Source organism: Tachyglossus aculeatus, chromosome 14 (assembly GCF_015852505.1).
Source record: "Tachyglossus aculeatus isolate mTacAcu1 chromosome 14, mTacAcu1.pri, whole genome shotgun sequence".
NCBI classification, from domain to species: Eukaryota; Metazoa; Chordata; class Mammalia; order Monotremata; family Tachyglossidae; genus Tachyglossus; species Tachyglossus aculeatus.
The window spans coordinates 47,352,001-47,374,420 of NC_052079.1; the positions used below are offsets into that span (position 1 = coordinate 47,352,001).

General features: G+C 46.9%; 2 protein-coding genes across 7 annotated transcripts in view; both read left to right on the forward strand.

Annotated features, from left to right (window-relative positions):
• Positions 1-4,873, forward strand: part of HMGXB4 (HMG-box containing 4) — a 36,150-nt gene extending 31,277 nt beyond the window's left edge. For all 3 annotated transcript variants that reach the window (XM_038756264.1, XM_038756262.1, XM_038756263.1), the window contains one exon: positions 2,754-4,873. In XM_038756264.1, coding sequence (XP_038612192.1) covers positions 2,754-2,798 — 45 coding nt within the window. In that variant the 3' untranslated portion in view covers positions 2,799-4,873. The remainder of the gene's footprint in view (positions 1-2,753) is intronic.
• A 9,272-nt stretch (positions 4,874-14,145) lies between these two features.
• Positions 14,146-22,420, forward strand: part of TOM1 (target of myb1 membrane trafficking protein) — a 50,948-nt gene continuing 42,673 nt past the window's right edge. For all 4 annotated transcript variants that reach the window (XM_038756734.1, XM_038756736.1, XM_038756735.1 and 1 more), the window contains exon 1: positions 14,146-14,222. In XM_038756734.1, coding sequence (XP_038612662.1) covers positions 14,171-14,222 — 52 coding nt within the window. In that variant the 5' untranslated portion in view covers positions 14,146-14,170. The remainder of the gene's footprint in view (positions 14,223-22,420) is intronic.

Consider the following 22,420-nt stretch of genomic DNA (forward strand, 5'->3'; position numbering starts at 1 on the left):
CTTAGTTCAGTGCTGTGCACGCAGTAAGTGCTCAGTAAATACGGTTGAATGAATGAATGAATATTAACAGTAGCTCCTCCAAGGAACCATCTTGATGATTAGAGAAGTACTTTCTAGGTGCTCTAATGTTTCCCTGTATTAAACCACATCCCTATTATCTATCAAACTATTAAGCCCTCCTTGAATCTTCTAGCATTCTTAACTTTTCCACCTAGTAAGCCATCATCAACCAGCCTTCCGTGACCACATCCGGTCCCTTCTTGAACCTGTCGATGCTTTCTGCCGGGACAACTTTCTGTGATAATGAATTCCAGGTGTCGGGAATGAGGCGGAGTGACGCTTTTTTTGTCCTGTTCCGATGAGCGCCCTCCAAACCTCGGTCCCGTGGGATTTGAAGGGCGACCATTTGAGCTTGACCGGTCCGTTCCCTTCGTTACGGCCAACCTGATTGTCTTGGATTCATTCATTCAGTCGTATCTATTGAGCGCTTACCGTGTGCAGAGCACTGTACTAAGCGCTTGGGAAGCCCAAGTCGGCAACGTATAGAGGCGGTCCCTACCCAACAGCGGGCTCACGGTCTAGAAGGGGGAGACAGACAACAAAACAAGAAGACAGGTGTCAGGTCGTCAGAACAATAGAATTAAACTTAAATGCATATCATTAACAAAATAAATAGAATAGTAAATATGTACAAGTAAAATAAACAATAATTAATCTGTACAAACATATATCCAGGGGCTGTGGGGAGGGGAAGGGGGTAGGGTGGGGGGGATGGGGAGGAGGAGAGGAAAAAGGGGGTTCAGTCTGGGAAGGCTACCTCGGTATCTACCTCCCGTATCTACAGGTATGTCTCTACAGTGCCTGGGACATAGTAAGCGCTTAACAAATACCATTCTAAAGCGGTCTCGCCTTCAATCCTCATCTTTTCGATCCGTTCTCGACCAAAGGGTGTCTCCTCTCCCTAATCATTTTGGTGGCTGTCCCCCAATCAGTATTACTACCGCCCACCTTTGCCAGCTCCGTTCTTTCCTTCGTGGCACGCCGTACCCAGCGTCGATATTCCCGACGTCAATCAATCAATCAATCGTATTTATTGAGCGCTTACTGTGTGCAGAGCACTGGACTAAGCGCTTGGGAAGTCCAAGTTGGCAACATATAGAGACGGTCCCTACCCAACGGTGGGCTCGCAGTCTAGAAGGGGGAGACAGAGAACAAAACATATTAACAAAATAAAATAAATAGAATAGATATGTACAAGCAAAATCAATCAATCAGTCGTATTTATTGAGCGCTTACTGTGTGCAGAGCACTGTACTAAGTGCTTGGGGAGTACAGGTTGGCAACATATAGAGACGGTCCCTATCCAACAGTGGGCTCGCAGTCTAGAAGGGGGAGACAGAGAACAAAACATATTAACAAAATAAAAGAAAAAGAATAGATATGTACAAGTAAAATCAATCAATTGTATTTATTGAGCGCTTACTGTGTGCAGAGCACTAGACTAAGCGCTTGGGAAGGGCAAGTTGGCACCATATAGAGACAGTCCCTACCCAACGGTGGGCTCGCAGTCTAGAAGGGGGAGACAGAGAACAAAACATATTAACAAAATAAAATAAATAGAATAGATGTATACAAGTAAAATCAATCAATCGTATTTATTGAGCGCTTACTGTGTGCAGAGCACTGGACTAAGCACTTGGGAAGGACAAGTTGGCACCATATAGAGACAGTCCCTACCCAGCGGTGGGCTCACAGTCTAGAAGGGGGGAGACAGAGAACAGAGATGAACCGGAGGTTTATATAGTGGCAAAGCCAGGCTTTTCATTTTAAGTTTCTCTCCTCTTCCAGATGATTCCCAGGTTTTATAGTTTGGATTAGCTCTTCATTTTTAGCCAGTAATGGGATGGAGTAGTTGACAGTGACTCCTGAGATCTCTTCCTGAGCCAAGAGCCCATCGTCTTGGAGTTGTTTTATTTTTGCCTGGGTTTTCCAAGTTTATTTGTTGTGGGCAGGGCAAGCGTCTGCCAACCCTGTCGTGTCGCACTCGCCCGAGCGCTCGTACTCTCCCGTGCTACTACGGCGCTGTGCAGGTATTAAGCGCTCAGTAGATACTATTGATGACGATGACTGTGAGCCCACTGTTGGGTAGGGACTGTCTCTCTATGTTGCCAACTTATACTTCCCAAGCGCTTAGTCCAGTGCTCTGCACACAGTAAGCGCTCAATAAATACGATCGATGATGATGATTCAGGGATAATTATCCTTCTGGGGGATTAAGGTGTATGGTTCCCCTAGGATACCAATCGCATGGCAGTTTTCTTTGGTACCAGTACTCCTTTCTAATGGAAATGACCAAACCAAATTCTGTGTCCTGCTTTAAAAGTTATTTTGGGGGGGCGGGGGTTTCATCCTGTTTGTTAAGCACTGACTATGTGCCAGGCGTTGTACAAAGCACTGGGGTAGATACAAACTAATCAGGTTGGAGACAGTCCCTGCCCGACACAGGGCTCGCAGTCTTAATCCCTACTTTACAGGTGAGGTAAGTGAGGCCCAGAGAAGTGAAGTGACCTGCCCAGGGAAACACAGCAGACACGCGGCGGAGCTGGGATTGGAATCCAGGTCCTTCTGATTCCCAGGCTTGTGCTGCGCCCCACTTCAGCCTGACTTTCCTCTCTTTCCCTCCCTTCAACCTTCTCCCTCGAGTACACAGGGAAAGGAAGAGGATATTGATTGTCTCCGTTCTTGTTTTGCAGTCAAATACACTAGACAATATCGCTTACATCATGCCTGGACTCTGACAGCAAAGGCCTCCCCGTACCCCCCCGCCGGACAGAAACCTTCCTCTCCGCCGGTTCACGTCCGTACGGACTATTCCGGGACCCCCCGTGGGGCTCCGGCTGTAGGTTTTTAAAATTTTTACCAAATGTATAATATATACATAGGACTGTAACTCTTTTACTTTTAACGATGTTCCGAAGAATCGCCACCCTTCCGTCCGGAATTCTCCACCGGAGGCCCGGTGGGGGGTTTTGTGGTTGTCGTCGGTTGTTCCTCCCGGGGTGGGTGAATCTGCCTTAAAAATCAAAGTAACTACGCGTCCGGGGGCGGGGGAGGCGACGGAGGGGAGGGTGGTCCGGGGCAGCCGAAGCCCCTCTTTTCCGCACCGGTTAAAGTCCGGTAGTTTTCCCGGCAGACTCATCGACGACCCTTCATAAAGTCCGAAGTGTAACAGGCCGGAAGGGAGCGAGGAGGGATTGGGGATTCCAAGCTCTTGAGGCCGCCACCGCGGGACTGGGCCGCAAACCTTTCCCGTTGCGTCCGTCGAGGGTTCCCGTTCCGACGCTTCGCGTGCCCGGGAGTGGCGAGGGGGGCGGATGCTTCCGAGAGCGGATCCACCCTTGGCAGGAGGAGATGCCTCGTTGGCTGCCAACGCACCTCTTCTGGGCAGAAGCCTTGGTCTCCAGGGCCGCTAATCTGGACCCGTCCGTTCCCCCCGTAGCACGGGGCGGGACGGGGGGGATGTTCTTGCAGCCCCCCACAAGGAAAACCCTCAGATTTCCCCTCCCGGTGCCCAGCACCACATCCTAACACCCAACAAACGGGCCCTTCCAACCCCACTTTACACCGCGTCGGGACGAACATCTCCTCGTCCTGCCGCTGTCGCATCCGACGAACGAAAAACAGCAAAGACCCACGTGACGGCCAAAAAGTAGCCCCAGATTCGTCCAAGTGGCCCACCAAGCTGCCCGGTGGCAGCGGAAGACGGGTGGTCTTCCGCCTTCCCCTCTGACGTGAGTCGCAGGAAAGCACTTGATTTTCATGTAGGGTTTATATGTGGGTGCGCGTCTGATTCCTTTTTTTTTTTTTTAAATATATGTATTTAACTCGTAATCTGTCGGATTTTAATTTATCCTGTAAATTTCTGTATAGCTAATTTAAAAACAAAAACCCCCACTAGCCACAGCGCGTGGAAGATAAGGATGGATTAGCTGTTTCCCTTCCCTCCCGTCTCTTCCCCATCTCCCACCCTCCAGCGTGCCCTGGGATTCCTCACACCGCGGGCGTCAGCTCTCCCGAGGTCAGGTCGTGTTCATTCATTCGGTGGTATTTATTGAGCGCTCACCGGGTGCAGAGCACTGTGCTGAGCGCTTGGGAAGGGCCAGTGTCGTGCCGTCCCACGGAGGACGACGGAAACGGAAAGAGGCTGAGGCCTTCAGCCGGAGATTTCCTCTCCGGGAGAGGAAAGGATCGGGTTCGGTTTGGGTCTGCGGGACATCTCGGCTTCCCGACGGGACGCGGTCCGTGGGGAAAGACTGGCTTTATCCTACCTTAATCCCCTTCCCGTGCGCAACAACGCGCTTGGAAGTGGGCTAGGTGAGGTAACGGGGGGACAAAAGCCGGGTGGAAAATTTGGGAGAAAGCCGGGCGGGAGAGACCCAAATTCCGGGGTGATTCCTGGGCGATTCTAAAACCGGATTCCGATTCTCGTTCATCGGAGCGCGTTAGGGAGGGAACTGGAAGCTCTGAGCCCGGACACAGGAAACAGAAAAAGGGGACTTCTAACTCCGCCGTCCTTATAACTAGTGAAATATTGGCGAGAGGGTGTTTTGTTTTTAATCCGACCCCTATGAATTTGTATTTAAGATTTGTACACATTTGTATGATAATCGGCACCGTGTGGTATTTGGTACTAGCAGAGAGGAAGCTTTGGACGGAGACCCGCGTACCGTTTTTATATCCTTTTGTTTCGTTTTCTTTTTTTTTTGTTTTTTTAAATAAATCCCAGTGGTTCGGTCCGGATTCCATTGCTGTTGTATAAAGAAATGAAATTTTGTACTTATGTATTAAAAAGGAAAGAAACCAGCATTTCGAACACCTGGAGTGGGTCTCATCTCTCAATTCCCCCCCTGTTGGAATTCCACCTTGGTTGCCTTCAAATCAATCAATCAGTCGTATTTATTGAGCGCTTACTGTGGGCAGAGCAGTGTACTAAGCGCTTGGGAAGTACAGGTTGGCAACATAGAGAGACGGTCCTAACCCAACAGTGGGCTCACAGTCTAAGCGGGGGAGGCGGAGAACAAATCCAAACATACTAACAAGATAAAATAAATAGAAGAGATATGTACAAGTAAAATAAATGGAGTAATAAATATGTACAAACATATACAAATTGTGCAGAGTGGCAATACTGAGAGAAGCAGCGGAAAGAGCATGGGCTTGGGAGTAAGAAGGTCGTGGGTTCTAATCCTGATTCTGTCAAATGTCTGTGTGTGACCTTGGGCGAGTCACTTTTCTTCTCTGTGCCTCAGTTACTTCATGTGTAAAATGGGGATTGAGACTGTGAGCCCCATGTGGGACAGGGACTGTGTCTCACCTGATTGCTTGTATTGTTGCTATTATTATTATTATTATTATTATTATTATTATTATTATTATTATCCACCCCAGCACTTAGTACAGTGCTTGGCACATAGTAAGTGGAGAAGCAGCGTGGCTCAATGGAAAGAGCACGGGCTTTGGAGTCAGAGGTCATGGGTTCGAATCCCGGCTCCACCACAAGTCTGCCGTGTGACCTTGGGCAAGTCACTTCACTTCTCTGAGCCTCAGTTCCCTCGTCTGTAAAAAGGGGGATGAAGACTGTGAGCCCCACGTGGGACAACTTGATCGCATTGTATCCCCCCCAGTGCTTAGAACAGTGCTTGGCACATAGTAAGCGCTTAACAAATGCCATTATTATAATACTGGGCACCTTTTCCTCCTTTTCTCCTTTCCCAGGTCTGAAGCCCAATGGCTGTAGCAGTGTTGAGAGAGTCTTCCCCACTCCCCGACAGAGAAAGCCTGTAGGCAGCAAGCTCCTTGTAAGAATAATAAAAATTAATGGTATCTGTTAAGCGCTTACTATCATCATCATCATCATCAATCGTATTTATTGAGCGCTTACTATGTGCAGAGCACTGTACTAAGCGCTTGGGAAGTACAAGTTGGCAACATATAGAGACGGTCCCTACCCAACAGTGGTGGGGAGAGGTGCCAGGCACTGTTCTAAGCCCCGGGGTAGATGATGATAATAATAATAATAATAATGGTATTCATTAAGCTCTTACTATGTGCCAAGCACTGTTCTAAGCGCTGAGGTAGATACAAGGTAATCTCCCCCTTTTAGACTGTGAGCCCGCTGTTGGGTAGGGACCGTCTCTATGTGTTGCCAACTTGGACTTCCCAAGCGCTTAGGACAGTGCTCTGCACACAGTAAGCGCTCAATAAAGACGATTGATGATGATGATGATCAGGTTGTCCCACATGGGGCTCACAGTCATCATCCCCATTTTACAGATGAGGGAACTGAGGCACAGAGCAGTGACTTGCCCAAAGTCACACAGCTGACAAGTGGTGGTCGGGATTTGAACCCGTGACCTCTGACTCCCAGGCCTGTGGTCTTCCCACTAAGCCATGCTGCTTCCCGATGATGATGGCATTTATTAAGTGCTTACTATGTGCAAAGCACTGTTCTAAGCGCTGGGGAGGTTACAAGGTGATCAGGTTGTCCCCCGGGGGGCTCACAGTCTTCATCCCCATTTTACAGACGAGATCACTGGGGCCCAGAGAAGTTACGTGACTTGCCCCAAGTCACACAGCTGACAAGTGGTGGAGCCGGGATTCGAACCCATGACCTCTGACTCCCAGGCCTGTGGTCTTCCCACTAAGCCACGCTGCTTCCCGATGATGGCATTTATTAAGCGCTTACTATGTGCAAAGCACTGTTCTAAGCGCCGGGGAGGTTACAAGGTGATCAGGTTGTCCCATGGGGGGGCTCACAGTCTTAATCCCCATTTTACAGATGAGGGAACTGAGGCCCAGAGAAGTTACGTGACTTGCCCCAAGTCACACAGCTGACAAGTGGTGGAGCCGGGATTCGAACCCATGACCTCTGACTCCCAGGGCTGTGGTCTTCCCACTAAGCCACGCTGCTTCCCGATGATGATGGCATTTATTAAGCGCTTACTATGTGCAAAGCACTGTTCTAAGCGCCGGGGAGGTTACAAGGTGATCAGGTTGTCCCCCGGGGGGGCTCACAGTCTTAATCCCCATTTTACAGATGAGGGAACTGAGGCCCAGAGAAGTTACGTGACTTGCCAAAAGTCACACAGCTAAGTGGTGGAGCCAGGATTTGAACCCATGACCTCTGACTCCCAGGGCTGTGGTCTTCCCACTAAGCTACGCTGCTTCTCGATGCAAGATAACGGGGCTGTCCCTTGTCCCCCGTAGGGCACTGAGGCACAGAGAAGTTAAGTGACTTGCTCAAGGTCACACGTCAGACAAGCGGCGGAGCCGGGATTTGAACCCAGCTCCCTCAGAGTCCCCGGCCCGTCCTCTCTCCACTAAAGCCATACTGCTTCTCTGTGGAAAGGGATCGCATCTACCAAAGTGGAAAGAGCCCGGGCTTTGGAGTCAGAGGTCATGGGTTCAAATCCCGGCTCCGCCAATTGTCAGCTGGGTGACTTTGGGCAAGTCACTTCTCTGGGCCTCAGTTCCCTCATCTGTCAAATGGGGATTAAGACTGTGAACCCCCCATGGGACAACCTGATCACCTTGTAACCTCTCCAGCGCTTAGAACAGTGCTTTGCACATAGTAAGCGCTTAATAAATGCCATCATTATCATTAGTATTACCACTGTCTACTTGTTTTGTATGGTTGCCTGTCTCCCCCTTCTAGATGTGAGCCCGTTGTTGGGTAGGGATTGTCTCTGTTGCCAAATTGTACTTTCTGAGCGCTTAGTACAGTGCTGTGCACACAGTAAGCGCTCAATAAATATGATTGATTGAATCCAGGGCTCTGCACCACAGTAAGCGCTCAATAAATACGATTGATTGAATCCAGGGCTCTGCACCACAGTAAGCGCTCAATAAATAGGATTGAATGAATCCAGGGCTCTGCACCACAGTAAGCGCTCAATAAATACGGTTCAATGAATCCAGGGCTCTGCACCACAGTAAGCGCTCAATAAATAGGATGGAATGAATCCAGGGCTCTGCACCACAGTAAGCGCTCAATAAATACGATTGATTGAATACAGGGCTCTGCACCACAGTAAGCGCTTAATAAATACGGTTCAATGAATCCAGGGCTCTGCACCACAGTAAGCGCTCAATAAATACGATTAAATGAATCCAGGGCTCTGCACCACAGTAAGCGCTCAATAAATAGGACTGAATGAATCCAGGGCTCTGCACCACAGTAAGCGCTCAATAAATACGTTTGAATGAATCCAGGGCTCTGCACCACAGTAAGCGCTCAATAAATACGGTTCAATGAATCCAGGGCTCTGCACCACAGTAAGCGCTCAATAAATAGGATGGAATGAATCCAGGGCTCTGCACCACAGTAAGCGCTCAATAAATACGATTGATTGAATACAGGGCTCTGCACCACAGTAAGCGCTTAATAAATACGGTTCAATGAATCCAGGGCTCTGAACCACAGTAAGCGCTCAATAAATACGATTAAATGAATCCAGGGCTCTGCACCACAGTAAGCGCTCAATAAATAGGACTGAATGAATCCAGGGCTCTGCACCACAGTAAGCGCTCAATAAATACGTTTGAATGAATCCAGGGCTCTGCACCACAGTAAGCGCTCAATAAATACGGTTCAATGAATCCAGGGCTCTGCACCACAGTAAGCGCTCAATAAATAGGATGGAATGAATCCAGGGCTCTGCACCACAGTAAGCGCTCAATAAATACGATTGATTGAATACAGGGCTCTGCACCACAGTAAGCGCTTAATAAATACGGTTCAATGAATCCAGGGCTCTGAACCACAGTAAGCGCTCAATAAATACGATTAAATGAATCCAGGGCTCTGCACCACAGTAAGCGCTCAATAAATAGGACTGAATGAATCCAGGGCTCTGCACCACAGTAAGCGCTCAATAAATACGTTTGAATGAATCCAGGGCTCTGCACCACAGTAAGCGCTCAATACATACGGTTCAATGAATCCAGGGCTCTGCACCACAGTAAGCGCTCAATAAATAGGATTGAATGAATCCAGGGCTCTGCACCACAGTAAGCGCTCAATAAATACGGTTCAATGAATCCAGGGCTCTGCACCACAGTAAGCGCTCAATAAATAGGATGGAATGAATCCAGGGCTCTGCACCACAGTAAGCGCTCAATAAATACGATTGATTGAATACAGGGCTCTGCACCACAGTAAGCGCTCAATAAATACGATTGATTGAATACAGGGCTCTGCACCACAGTAAGCGCTTAATAAATACGGTTCAATGAATCCAGGGCTCTGAACCACAGTAAGCGCTCAATAAATACGATTAAATGAATACAGGGCTCTGCACCACAGTAAGCGCTCAATAAATAGGACTGAATGAATCCAGGGCTCTGCACCACAGTAAGCGCTCAATAAATACGTTTGAATGAATCCAGGGCTCTGCACCACAGTAAGCGCTCAATAAATATGTTTGAATGAATCCAGGGCTCTGCACCACAGTAAGCGCTCAATAAATAGGATTGAATGAATCCAGGGCTCTGCACCACAGTAAGCGCTCAATAAATACGGTTCAATGAATCCAGGGCTCTGCACCACAGTAAGCGCTCAATAAATACGGTTCAATGAATCCAGGGCTCTGCACCACAGTAAGCGCTCAATAAATAGGATTGAATGAATCCAGGGCTCTACACCACAGTAAGCGCTCAATAAATATGATTGAATGAATCCAGGGCTCTACACCACAGTAAGCGCTCAGTAAATAGCCCTGATTGAAGCTGAGGGGTTGGATGCTCACCTCACCGCTGGCCTGGTACCTTAGTTGTCTCTCTCGCCTCCTGCCTCTGTGGGACAGATCGCCTTCCTGAAATACTGCTCAAGCGCTTAGCACAGTGCTCTGCACACAGTAAGCGCTCAATAAATACGATTGATTGATTGATTGATTGCTCAGCCCATCTGTCGCCTCCAAACCGTCCCCCGGGCTCCCCGCGTCTCTCCACAGAAAGCAGTGCCTTCTGGACTATGAGCCCGTCGTTGGAAAGAGCCCGGGCTTTGGAGTCAGAGGTCATGGGTTCGAATCCCGACTCCGCCACATCTGCTGTGTGACCTTGGGCAAGTCACTTGACTTCTCTGAGCCTTGGTCACCTCAACTGTAAAAGGGGGGTGAAGACTGTGAGCCCCCCGTGGGACAACCTGATCACCTTGGAACCTCCCCAGCGCTTAGAACGGTGCTTTGCACATAGTAAGCGCTTAATAAATGCCATTATTATGATCAATCAATCAATTGTATTTATTGAGCGCTTACTGTGTGCAGAGCACTGGACTAAGCGCTTGGGAAGTATGATGATGATGATGGCATTGAAGCAGCGTGGCTCAGTGGAAAGAGCCCGGGCTTTGGAGTCAGAGGTCATGGGTTCGAATGCCGACTCCACCACATGTCTGTTGTGTGACCTTGGGCAAGTCACTTCACTTCTTCTAGACTGTGAGCCCACTGTTGGGTAGGGACCGTCTCGATATGTTGCCAACGTGTACTTCCCAAGTGCTTAGTACAGCGCTCTGCACACAGTAAGCGCTCAACACATACGACTGATTCTCTGAGCCTCAGTTACCTCATCTGTAAAATGGAGATTAAGACTGTGAGCCACACGTGGGACAACTTAATCACCTTGTATCCCCCCAGCGCTTAGAACAGTGCTTTACACATAGTAAGCGCTTAACAAATGCCATTATTATTATTATTATTAGGGGCCGTCTCTGCTGCTGATTGGTACTTCCCAAGCGCTTAGTCCAGTGCCCTGCACACAGTAAGCGCTCAATACATACGATTGATTCTCTGAGCCTCAGTTACCTCATCTGTAAAATGGGGATTAAGACTGTGAGCCCCACGTGGGACAACTTAATCACCTTGTATCCCCCCAGCGCTTAGAACAGTGCTTGGCACATAGTAAGCGCTTAACAAGTGCCATTATTATTATTATTAGGGGCCGTCTCTGTTGCCGATTTGTCCTTCCCAAGCGCTTAGTCCAGTGCCCTGCACACAGTAAGCGCTCAATAAATACGACTGAATGAACTCCAAGTCCCTCCCACATCTAGACGCACCTTATATTATCTGCTGTCTTCATCCAGCTGTCTTTATTTATTTTACTTGTCCATATCTATTCTATTTATTTTCTTTTGTTAGTATGTTTGGTTTTGTTCTCTGTCTCCCCCTTTTAGACTGTGAGCCCACTGTTGGGTAGGGACCGTCTCTCTATGTTGCCAATTTGTACTTCCCAAGCGCTTAGTACAGTGCTCTGCACACAGTAAGCGCTCAATAAATATGATTGATTGATTGATCCACTACAGTCCACTTGGCTACCTTTATTCCTCCCCAGCCAAACTTCCAGCTGTAGGCCGCTCTCAATCCGCCCCCTGCCTCAGTTCCCCAGTTCACGCCATCCCCCTTGATCACCTTGGAACCTCCCCAGCGCTTAGAACAGTGCTTTGCACATAGTAAGCGCTTAATAAATGCCATTATTATTATTATTATTATTATTAACGGAAACGGCAAGGGCCTGAGTTATTCCCAACTCCAAATGATTTTACGCATCCTATCGAGTGTGGACTGTGAGCCCCGCAAGGGGACAGGGACAGGGTCCAACCCCATTGTCTCGAATCTACCCCCAAACTCACCGGAGTGTCCGACACCTAGTAGGCGCTTAGCAAGTATCATTAAAAAATAATTAGTGCAAGGAGTTAGTAGAGTGGAGAAAAATCAACAGACTACATAACTAACTTCACATGGTGCGGGTTACCAGAGGGCATTAATCAACCCATCAGTGGCAAAGTGCTTAGTACAGTGCTCTGCACACAGTAAGCACTCAATAAATACGATATTTATTTACAATAATAATAATACAATCATACGATATTTATAGTCCATATTTATTACTCTATTTATTTATTTTACTTGTCCATATCTATTCTATTTCTTTTCTTTTGTTAGTATGTTTGGTTTTGTTCTCTGGCTCCCCCTTTTAGACTGTGAGCCCACTGTTGGGTAGGGACCGTCTCTAGATGTTGCCAACTTGGACTTCCCAAGCGCTTAGTACAGTGCTCTGCACACAGTAAGCGATTGGTACATATTCATTACTCTTACTTGTACATATCTATTCTATTTATTTTATTTTGTTAGTATGTTTGGTTTTGTTCTCTGTCTCCCCCCTTTTAGACTGTGAGCCCGCTGTTGGGTAGGGACTGTCTCTCTAAGTTGCCAACTTGGACTTCCCAAGCGCTTAGTACAGTGCTCTGCACACAGTAAGCGCTCAATAAATACGATTGGTACATATTTATTACTCTATTTATTTATTTTACTTGTACATATCTATTCTATTTATTTTCTTTTGTTAGTATGTTTGGTTTTGTTCTCTGTCTCCCCCCTTTTAGACTGTGAGCCCACTGTTGCGTAGGGACCGTCTCTATATGTTGCCAACTTGGACTTCCCAAGCACTTAGTACAGTGCTCTGCACACAGTAAACGCTCAATAAATACGATTGGTACATATTTATTACTCTATTTATTTTACTTGTACATATCTATTCTATTTATTTTCTTTTGTTAGTATGTTTGGTTTTGTTCTCTGTCTCCCCCTTTTAGACTGTGAGCCCGCTGTTGGGTAGGGACCGTCTCTATATGTTGCCAACTTGGACTTCCCAAGCGCTTAGTACAGTGCTCTGCACACAGTAAGCGCTCAATAAATACGATTGATTGATTGATTGATTGACTGTGAGGCCCATGTGAAACAGGGACCTCCAACCTGATCCAACCTGATTTATCCACCCTGGCACTTAGTACAGTGCCTGGCACCTGGTAAGCGCCTAACAAATACCATTTTTTAAAAAAGCAATAATAATAATTATGGTATTTGTTAAGCGCTTACCAGATGCCAGGCTCTGTACTAAGCACTGGGGTGGATACAAGCAAATAGGGTTGAACACAGTAAATGCCATTATGAATGAATGAATGAATGAGTGAGTGAATGTATGAATGAGGGGGCAGGAGGGCGTGGTCCCTGACAGGAGGGAAAGGCCCAATAATAAATACAATTGAGTGAATGAATGAGTAATGGATGAATGTGAATAAATGGATGAATGAATTTGTGAATGAATGGATGAATGAATGAATGAGTGAGGGGGTGGCAGGGTGTGGTCCCTGGCAGGAAAGAAAGGACCAATAATAAATACAAGCGCTTAGTACAGTGCTCTGCACACAGTAAGCGCTCAATAAATACAATTAAATGAAAATATGATTGAATGCATGAGTAATGGATGAATGAGTGAATTAGTGAATGAATGGATGAATGAATGAGTGAATGAATGAGTGAGGGGGCGGGAGGGCGTGGTCCTTCGCAGGAGGGAAAGGACCAATAATAAATACGGTTGGATGAATGAATGAGTAATGGATGAATGAATTAATTAGTGAATGGAAGGATAAGTGAATGAATGAATGAGGTAGTGAATGAATGAATGAGTAATAGATGAATGAATGAATGAATGAATGAATGAGTGAGGGGGCGGGAGGGCGTGGTCCCTGACAGGAGAGAACGGACCAATAATAAATACGATCGAATGAATGAATGAGTAATGGATGAATGAATGGATTAGTGGCTGAATGGATGAATTAATGAATGGATGGGTGTGAAAGAATGAATTAGGTAGTGAATGAATGAATGAATGAGGCAGTGAATGAATGAGTAATAGATGAATGAATGAATGCGTGACGGGGCGAGAGGGCGTGGTCCCTGCTAGAAGGGAAAGAACCAATAATGGATACGACTGAATGAATGAATGAATGAGTAATTGATGAATGAATGCATGAATGAGTGAATGGATGGATGAGTGAATGAGTAATCGATGAATGAATGAGTGAGGGGGCGGGAGGGCGTGGTCCCCGACGGGAGGGAGCGGACCAATGGGGAGGCGGCTCCGGCTCGCGCGCCCGCCCCCCTTCCCGGCGCCTATGACGTCACGGGCGACGTCCGACGTCGGGCGTGAGGTCACCCCCGCGGGCGGGCGGGCGCGCGCGTCAGGGGGCGGGGCGGGGGGCGGGTCACGTGACGGGGCCCCGGCGGTTGGCGTCAGCTGATCCGCGGGCCCGGCGGCGGCGGCGTTGGCGTTGTCAGCGATGGAGTTTCTGTTGGGGAATCCATTCAGCTCTCCGGTCGGCCAAAGGATCGGTGAGTCCGGGGCCCCGTGTCCCTTCCCTCCCCCCGCCCCCACACACCCCTCAAACCCCTCAGAGCGGGGCCTCCGTCCTCCTCTCCCCCGCCCCCCTCCCTCCGGGGCCTCCCGGGCCCCGCCCCCTCCTCCCTGATTGACGGGAGCCTGGGCCAATAGCGGGAGGGGGGCGGGGCCCGGGGGCCGACCTCGGCCAATCAGCGCCGGGGGGCGGGGCCTGCGCCCCCCTCCCCTCCGGCCCCAGCGTTCGCCCTTAAAGGGACCGCCGCCTCGCTCCGCTCGCTCGCTCACTCATTCATTCAGTCGTATTGATTGAGCGCCGATTGGGTGCAGAGCACTGCTCTAAGCGCTCGGAAAGTCCAATTTCTCAAGTAAATGTGCTGTTAGTTTATTTTCATTCATTCATTCAGTCGTATTGATTGGGCGCCGATTGGGTGCAGAGCACTGCACTAAGCGCTTGGAAAGTCCAATTTCTCAAGTAGATGTGCTGCTAGAGGTGCATCTTCTTTTCCCTGATATTTCTGTTCCTGGAAAGTCACCTACTTTTATTTTATTTTCATTCACTCATTCAGTTGCATTGACTGAGCACTGATTCGGTGCAGAACAATGCACTATGCGCTCGGAAAGTCCAATTTGTCAAGTAAATGTGCTGCTAGTTTATTTTCATTCCTTCATTCAGTCGTATTGATTGAGGGCTGATTGGGTGCAGAGCACTGCACTAAGCGCTTGGAAAGTCCAATTTGTCAAGTAAATGTGCTGCTAGTTTATTTTCATTCATTCATTCATTCAGTCGTATTGATTGGGCGCTGATTGGGTGCAGAGCACTGCACTAAGCGCTTGGAAAGTCCAATTTGTGAACTAAATGTGCCGCTAGTTTATTTTCATTCATTCAGTCGTATTGATTGAGCGCTGATTGGGTGCAGAGCACTGCCCTAAGCGCTTGGAAAGTCCAATTTGTCAACTAAATGAGCTGCTAGTTTATTTTCATTCATTCATTCATTCAGCCGTATTGATTGAGCGCTGATTGGGTGCAGAGCGCTGCACTAAGCGCTTGGAAAGTCCAATTTCTCAAGTAAATGTGCTGCTAGTTTATTTTCATTCATTCATTCAGTCGTATTAATTGAGCGCTGATTGGGTGGAGAGCACTGCACTAAGCACTTGGAAAGTCCAATTTGTCAAGTAAATGTGCTGCTAGAGATGCATCTTCTTTTCCCTGATATTTCTGTTCCTGGAAAGCCAGCTACTTTTATTTTATATTCATTCATTCATTCAGTCAGTCAGTCAGTCTTATTGATTGAGTGCTGATTGGGTGCAGAGCACTGCACTAAGCGCTTGGAAAGTCCAATTTGTCAAGTAAATGTGCTGCTAGTTTATTTTCATTCATTCATTCATTCAGTCGTATTGATTGGGCGCTGATTGGGTGCAGAGCACTGCCCTAAGCGCTTGGAAAGTCCAATTTGTCAACTAAATGAGCTGCTAGTTTACTTTCATTCATTCATTCATTCAGCCGTATTGATTGAGAGCCGATTGGGTGCAGAGCACTGCACTAAGCGCTTGGAAAGTCCAATTTGTCAAGTAAATGTGCTGCTGGTTTATTTTCATTCATTCATTCATTCAGTCGTATTGATTGGGCGCTGATTGGGTGCAGAGCACTGCACTAAGCGCTTGGAAAGTCCAATTTCTCAAGTAAATGTGCTGCTGGTTTATTTTCATTCATTCATTCATTCAGTCGTATTGATTGGGCGCTGATTGGGTGCAGAGCACTGCACTAAGCGCTTGGAAAGTCCAATTTCTCAAGTAAATGTGCTGCTGGTTTATTTTCATTCATTCATTCATTCAGTCGTATTGATTGGGCGCTGATTGGGTGCAGAGCACTGCACTAAGCGCTTGGAAAGTCCAATTTCTCAAGTAGATATGCTGCTAGAGATGCATCTTCTTTTCCCTGATATTTCTGTTCCTGGAAAGCCAGCTACTTTTATTTTATATTCATTCATTCATTCATTCATTCAGTCGTATTGATTGAGAGCCGATTGGGTGCAGAGCACTGCACTAAGCGCTTGGAAAGTCCAATTTCTCAAGTAAATGTGCCGCTAGTTTATTTTCATTCATTCATTCATTCAGTAGTATTGATTGAGCGCTGACTGGGTGCAGAGCACTGCACTAACCGCTTGGAAAGTCCAATTTCTCAAGTAAATGTGCTGCTAGTTTATTTTCATTCATTCATTCAGTCTTATTGATTGAGCACTGATTGGGTGCAGAACACTGCATTAAGTGCTTGGAAAGTCCAATTTCTCAAGTAGATGTGCTGCTGGAGATGCATCTTCTTTTCCCTGATATTTGTGTTCCTGGAAAGCCACTTACTTTTATTTTCATTCATTCATTCAGTTGTATTGATTGGGCGCTGATTGGGTGCAGAGCACTGCACTGAGCGCTCGGAAAGCCCAATTTGTCAAGTAAATGTGCTGCTAGTTTATTTTCATTCATTCAGTCGTATTGATTGGGCGCCGATTGGGTGCAGAGCACTGCGCTAAGCGCTTGGAAAGTCCAATTTGTCAACTAAATGTGCCGCTAGTTTATTTTCACTCATTCATTCATTCAGTCGTATTGATTGAGCGCTGATTGGGTGCAGAGCACTGCACTAACCGCTTGGAAAGTCCAATTTCTCAAGTAAATGTGCTGCTAGTTTATTTTCACTCATTGATTCAGTCGTATTGATTGAGCGCCGACTGGGTGCAGAGCACTGCACTAAGCGCTTGGAAAGTCCAATTCCTCAAGTAAATGTGCTCCTAGAGGTGCATCTTCTTTTCCCTGATATTTGTGTTCCTGGAAAGCCAGCTACTTTCATTTTATTTTCATTCATTCATTCGTATGGATTGAGTGCTGATTGGGTGCAGAGCACTGCACTAAGCGCTTGGGAAGTCCAATTTGTCAAGTAAATGTGCTGCTAGAGATGCATCTTTTCCCTGATATTTCTGTTCCTGGGAAGCCACCGACTTTTATTTTATTTTCATTCATTCATTCATTCAGTCGTATTGATTGAGCGCTGATTGGGTTGGTACTATAATAATAATAATTGTGGTATTTAAGTGCTTACTATGTGCCATGCACTGTATTAAGTGCCGGGGTGGATACAAGCAAGTCGAGTCCCACGTGGGGCTCCCAGCCTTAATCCCCATTTTACAGATGGGGGAACTGAGGAACAGAGAAGTGAAGTGACTTGCCCAGGGTCACACAGTAGACAAGTGGTGGAGCTGAGACTAGAACCCATGACCTTCCGAGTCCCAGGCCCATGCTCTGTACACTGTGCTATGCTACTATGTGTTACTAAGCGCTTGGAAGAGTCCAATACAACAGAGTTAGCAGGCATATTTCCTACCCACAACGAGTTAATAGTAACTGTGATATTTGTGAAGTACTTACTGTGTGCCAGGCACTGTACTAAGCGCTTTAAGTGTTTCCTGTGTGTGCAATGTGCCAACCACTGTAAGCTTGCACAAAGGTCAGAGACCCTGTCTAATTAGAGAAGCCGTGTGGCGCAGTGGAAAGAGCCCGGGCTTTGGAGTCAGAGGTCATGGGTTCAAATCCCAGCTCCTCCAATTGTCCGCTGTGTGACTTTGGGCAAGTCACTTCACTTCTTTGTGCCTCAGTTCCCTCATCTGTAAAATGGGGATTAAGACTGTGAGCCCCCCCGTGGGACAACCTGAGCACTTTGTAACCTCCCCAGTACTTAGGACAGTGCTTTGCACATAGTAAGCGCTTAATAAATGCCATTATTATTATTATAATTCCCACCTGTCTATTGTTTACAACACTCTGCACACATAAGTGCTTGAACAATGCTATTACTGCTATGCTCCGGGATAGATGCAAGAGAATCAGATCGGACACAGACCCTTTCCCATATGGGAAAGCATCATTGAATCCCCATTTTACAGATGAGGACAGTGGGGCACAGAGAAGTTCAAGTGACTTTAAAAAAAAAAAATTATATTTTTTTTAAGCACTCCCTGTGCCACGCACTGTATTAAGCACTAAGGGTAGATACAAGATAATCATGTCGGGCACGGACATCCCACATGGGGCTCACAGTCTTAAACCCCATTTAGTAAATGAGGCCCAGGGAAGTAACTTGCCCAAGGTCACACAGCTGACAAGTGGCGGAGCCGGGATTTGAACCCAGGTGTGAGAGAGAGAGAGAAAGAGAGTGTGTGTGTGTGTGTGTGTGTGTGTGTTTTGGTTGTTGTTTTTGGTTGTTTTTTTTTTTTTTGAAAACCTTACTCCCAAGCCCGTGCTCTTTCCACTTGATCACTTTGCTTCTCATTTCTCTGTGAACAGGCATCACATTCTCTGCCTCAGGTGGTCTCCATTGAGAGGCAACTTCAATCGATCAGCGGTGTTTATTGGGGGCTTGCTGAGTGAGGAGCAGTCTACTAAACGCTGCCGTACTATGCGCTCGGGCCTCTCTTCATTTAATGACCCTTAGATACGGCCGAGTCCACCTCACCCGGAACTAACTCATCATCATCATCATCATCAATCGTATTTATTGAGCGCTTACTGTGTGCAGAGTAAGCCCCTTCCTTTCTCTCCCCCTCGTCCCCCCTCCATCCCCCCCATCTTACCTCCTTCCCTTCCCCACAGCACCTGTATATATGTATATATGTTTGTACATATTCATTACTCTATTTTATTTGTACATATCTATTCTATTTATTTTATTTTGTTAGTATGTTTGGTTTTGTTCTCCGTCTCCCCCTTTTAGACTGTGAGCCCCACTGTTGGGTAGGGACTGTCTCTGTATGTTGCCAATTTGTACTTCCCAAGCGCTTAGTCCAGTGCTCTGCACATAGTAAGCGCTCAGTAAATACGATTGATGATGATGATGATGCAGAGCACTGGACTAAGCACTTGGGAAGTCCAAGTTGGCAACATACAGAGACAGTCCCTACCCAACAATGGGCTCACTGTTCTAAGTAGAAGTAAGGCTAGATGCACATCATTAACAAAATAAATAGAATAGTAAATACGTACAAGTAAAATAGAGTAATAAATCTGTACAAACATATCATCATCGTATTTATTGAGCGCTTACTGTGTGCAGAGCACTGGACTAAGCACTTGGGAAGTACAAGTTGGCAACATACAGAGACAGTCCCCACCCAACAGTGGGCTCACAGTCTAAAAGGGGGAGACAGAGAACAAAACCAAACATACTAATAAAATAAATAGAATCATCATCATCATCAATCATATTTATTGAGTGCTTACTATGTGCAGAGCACTGTACTAAGCGCTTGGGAAGTACAAATTGGCAACATCTAGAGACAGTCCCTACCCAACTGTGGGCTCACGGTCTAAAAGGGGGAGACAGAGAACAAAACCAAACATACTAACAAAATAAAATAAATAGAATAGATATGTACAAGTAGAATAAATAAATAAATAGAGTAATAATAAATAAATAGAGTAATAATAGTAATAATAATAATAATAGTAATAATAGTAGTAATAGTAATAATAATAATAATAGTAATAATAATAGATATGTACAAGTAAAATAAATAAATAGAGTAACAAATATGTACAAACATATATACAGGTGCTGTGGGGAAGGGAAGGAGGTGGGATGGAGAGGGGGACGAGGGGGAGAGGAAGGAAGGGGCTAACTCCTCCCGCTCTGTCGGTTTCCCTGCTGTGGCTTCATAATGTTTCTCAATCAAAGATCCCAGGGAGCTTCGCCGTCACCCTCCACGCCTCTGGGCTGGGCGAGAGCTGGGTGGTGGGGGCTTTTTTTCCTCAGTTTACCGAGGAAGACACTCCAGACTGCGGGTAGGCAAGGCGGCTGCCCAGAAACCAACCAGGGAGTGAGTCACTGGGCCCGGCTGGGAAGCGACGGCAGATCTTCCGACATCCGCTGCTCTTTCTTCAGGCCTCTAGCAGTGCCTTTATCACGTGCCAGCACCGAAACACCCTATCCCCAGTTTTTAAAGTTGAAAGAAACACCCCTAACCAGTTGGTCCATCACAGGGCCAAAGGGATAATAATAATAATAATAATAATAATGATAGCATTTATTAAGTGCTTACTATGTGCAAAGCACTGTTCTAAGCGCTGGGGAGGTTACAAGGTGATGAGGTTGTCCCACGGGGGGCTCACAGTCTTAATCCCCATTTGACAGACTGAGGCCCAGAGAAGTTAAGTGACTTTCCCAAAGTCACACAGCTGGCTATAGGCAGAGCCGGGATTTGAACCCACGACCTCTGACTCCAAAGCCCGGGCTCTTTCCACTGTGCCACGCTGCTTGTCTCAGAAACTTCAGTCTCTTCCACCACAGACAACTCCCTCAGAAAGATGAGGTTGCACGACGGACTAGCCACCCTTTCCCTCTGCCAGAGTTTTCCTGCTCCCGGCCAAGCTCCCAACAACTTCAGAGGGAGCTCTGTTTGGACAGAGCTTAGTCCATAAATACGATTGAATGAATGAATGGATGACCCAAAACTTATTAGTGACTCAAAGCAGAATTCGCATGGAACACGTCGTGCCACATGAGCCGTTACTGTGGCTCCAGATGCCGCTTTTAGGCCGTCGGAAACACTAGCCGGAGATTGCCGAGGCGGGCCAAAACATCACCTGTTTAGGGTTTGGGCTGATTTAGTGGTGACGGGCATTTTTGGAGGCCATCCATTCATTCATTCAGTCGTATTTTTTGAGCGCTTACTGTGTGCTGAGCACTGTACTAAGCGCTTGGGAAGTACAAATTGGCAACATATAGAGACGGTCCCAGGATTCCATGTTTAGCCCAACACAGCCGCAGTCTTCCCAGTGCTCTGTATTGGGCTTCATAACTTTTTTTTAATAGCATTTGTTAAGCACTTACTCTGTGCCAGGCACTGTACTAAATGCTGGGATTAGATGCAAGATAATGGGTTCGGACACGGACCCTGTCTTACGTGGGGCTCCCAGTCTTATTCCAGGAGGCCTTCCCAGACTGAGCCCCTTCTTTCCTCTCCCCCTCGTCCCCCTCTCCATCCCCTTCATCATCATCAATCGTATTTATTGAGCGCTTACTGTGTGCAGAGCACTGTACTAAGCGCTTCATCTTCCTTCCCTTCCCCACAGCACCTGTATATATGTATATATGTTTGTACATGTTTATTACTCTATTTAACTTGTCCATATCTATTCTATTTATTTTATTCTGTTAGTATGTTTGGTTTTGTTCTCCGTCTCCCCCTTTTAGACCGTGAGCCCACTGTTGGGTAGGGACTGTCTCTATATGTTGCCAACGTGTACTTCCCAAGCGCTTAGTACAGTGCTCGGCACACAGTAAGCACTCAATAAATACGATTGATTGATTGATTGATTATTCCCTGTTTTAGGAGACGAGGTAATTGAGATGAAGCGAAGTGACTGACCCAAGGTCACACAACAGACTGGTGGCAAAGCCAAGTCCTCCGACTCCCAGGCCTGCACTAACTTAATAATAATAATGGCATTTATTAAGCGCTTACTATGTGCAAAGCACTGTTCTAAGCGCTGGGGAGGTTACAGGGTGATCAGGTTGTCCCACGGGGGGCTCACAGTCTTCATCCCCATTTTACAGATGAGGGAACTGAGGCACAGAGAAGTTAAGTGACTTGCCCAGAGTTACTCAGCGGACAAGTGGCGGAGTCGGGATTTGAACCCATGACCCCCGACTCCACAGGCCTTGCTCTTTCCACTGAGCCACGCTGCTCCTCTAACTTCACAACTTCTTTCTCCGATCCAAAGGACAGCTGGACCTCCCCACGAAGGACTGCCAGCTCTACATTCTTGTCATTAATCCTACTTTTACCCTCATTTTCTAGGATTGCTGTTTTCATTCATTCATTCAGCCGTATTTATTGAGTGCTTACTGTGTGCCGAGCACCGTACTAAGCGCTTGGGAAGTACAAGTTTTCCTCTCACGCGAATTTAAAGCAAGGTTGCCCGACAGTCATATCGGTTTGGGTAGCCTGTCGGACATTTTAGCCTTATCGCTCAGTCCGTCGGTGACACTGAGTGCTCGTTGTTTGGAAAGTACAGCATGTACTTCCAGAGACATTTAGTAGGAGAGGACTTTAAGGCTATTACAATCTAATAGAGGAGATGGAACAAACGCAAATACGTCGATGAGCAGAAATGGGAGAGACGAACCCATAACTGATTACGGCTGGAG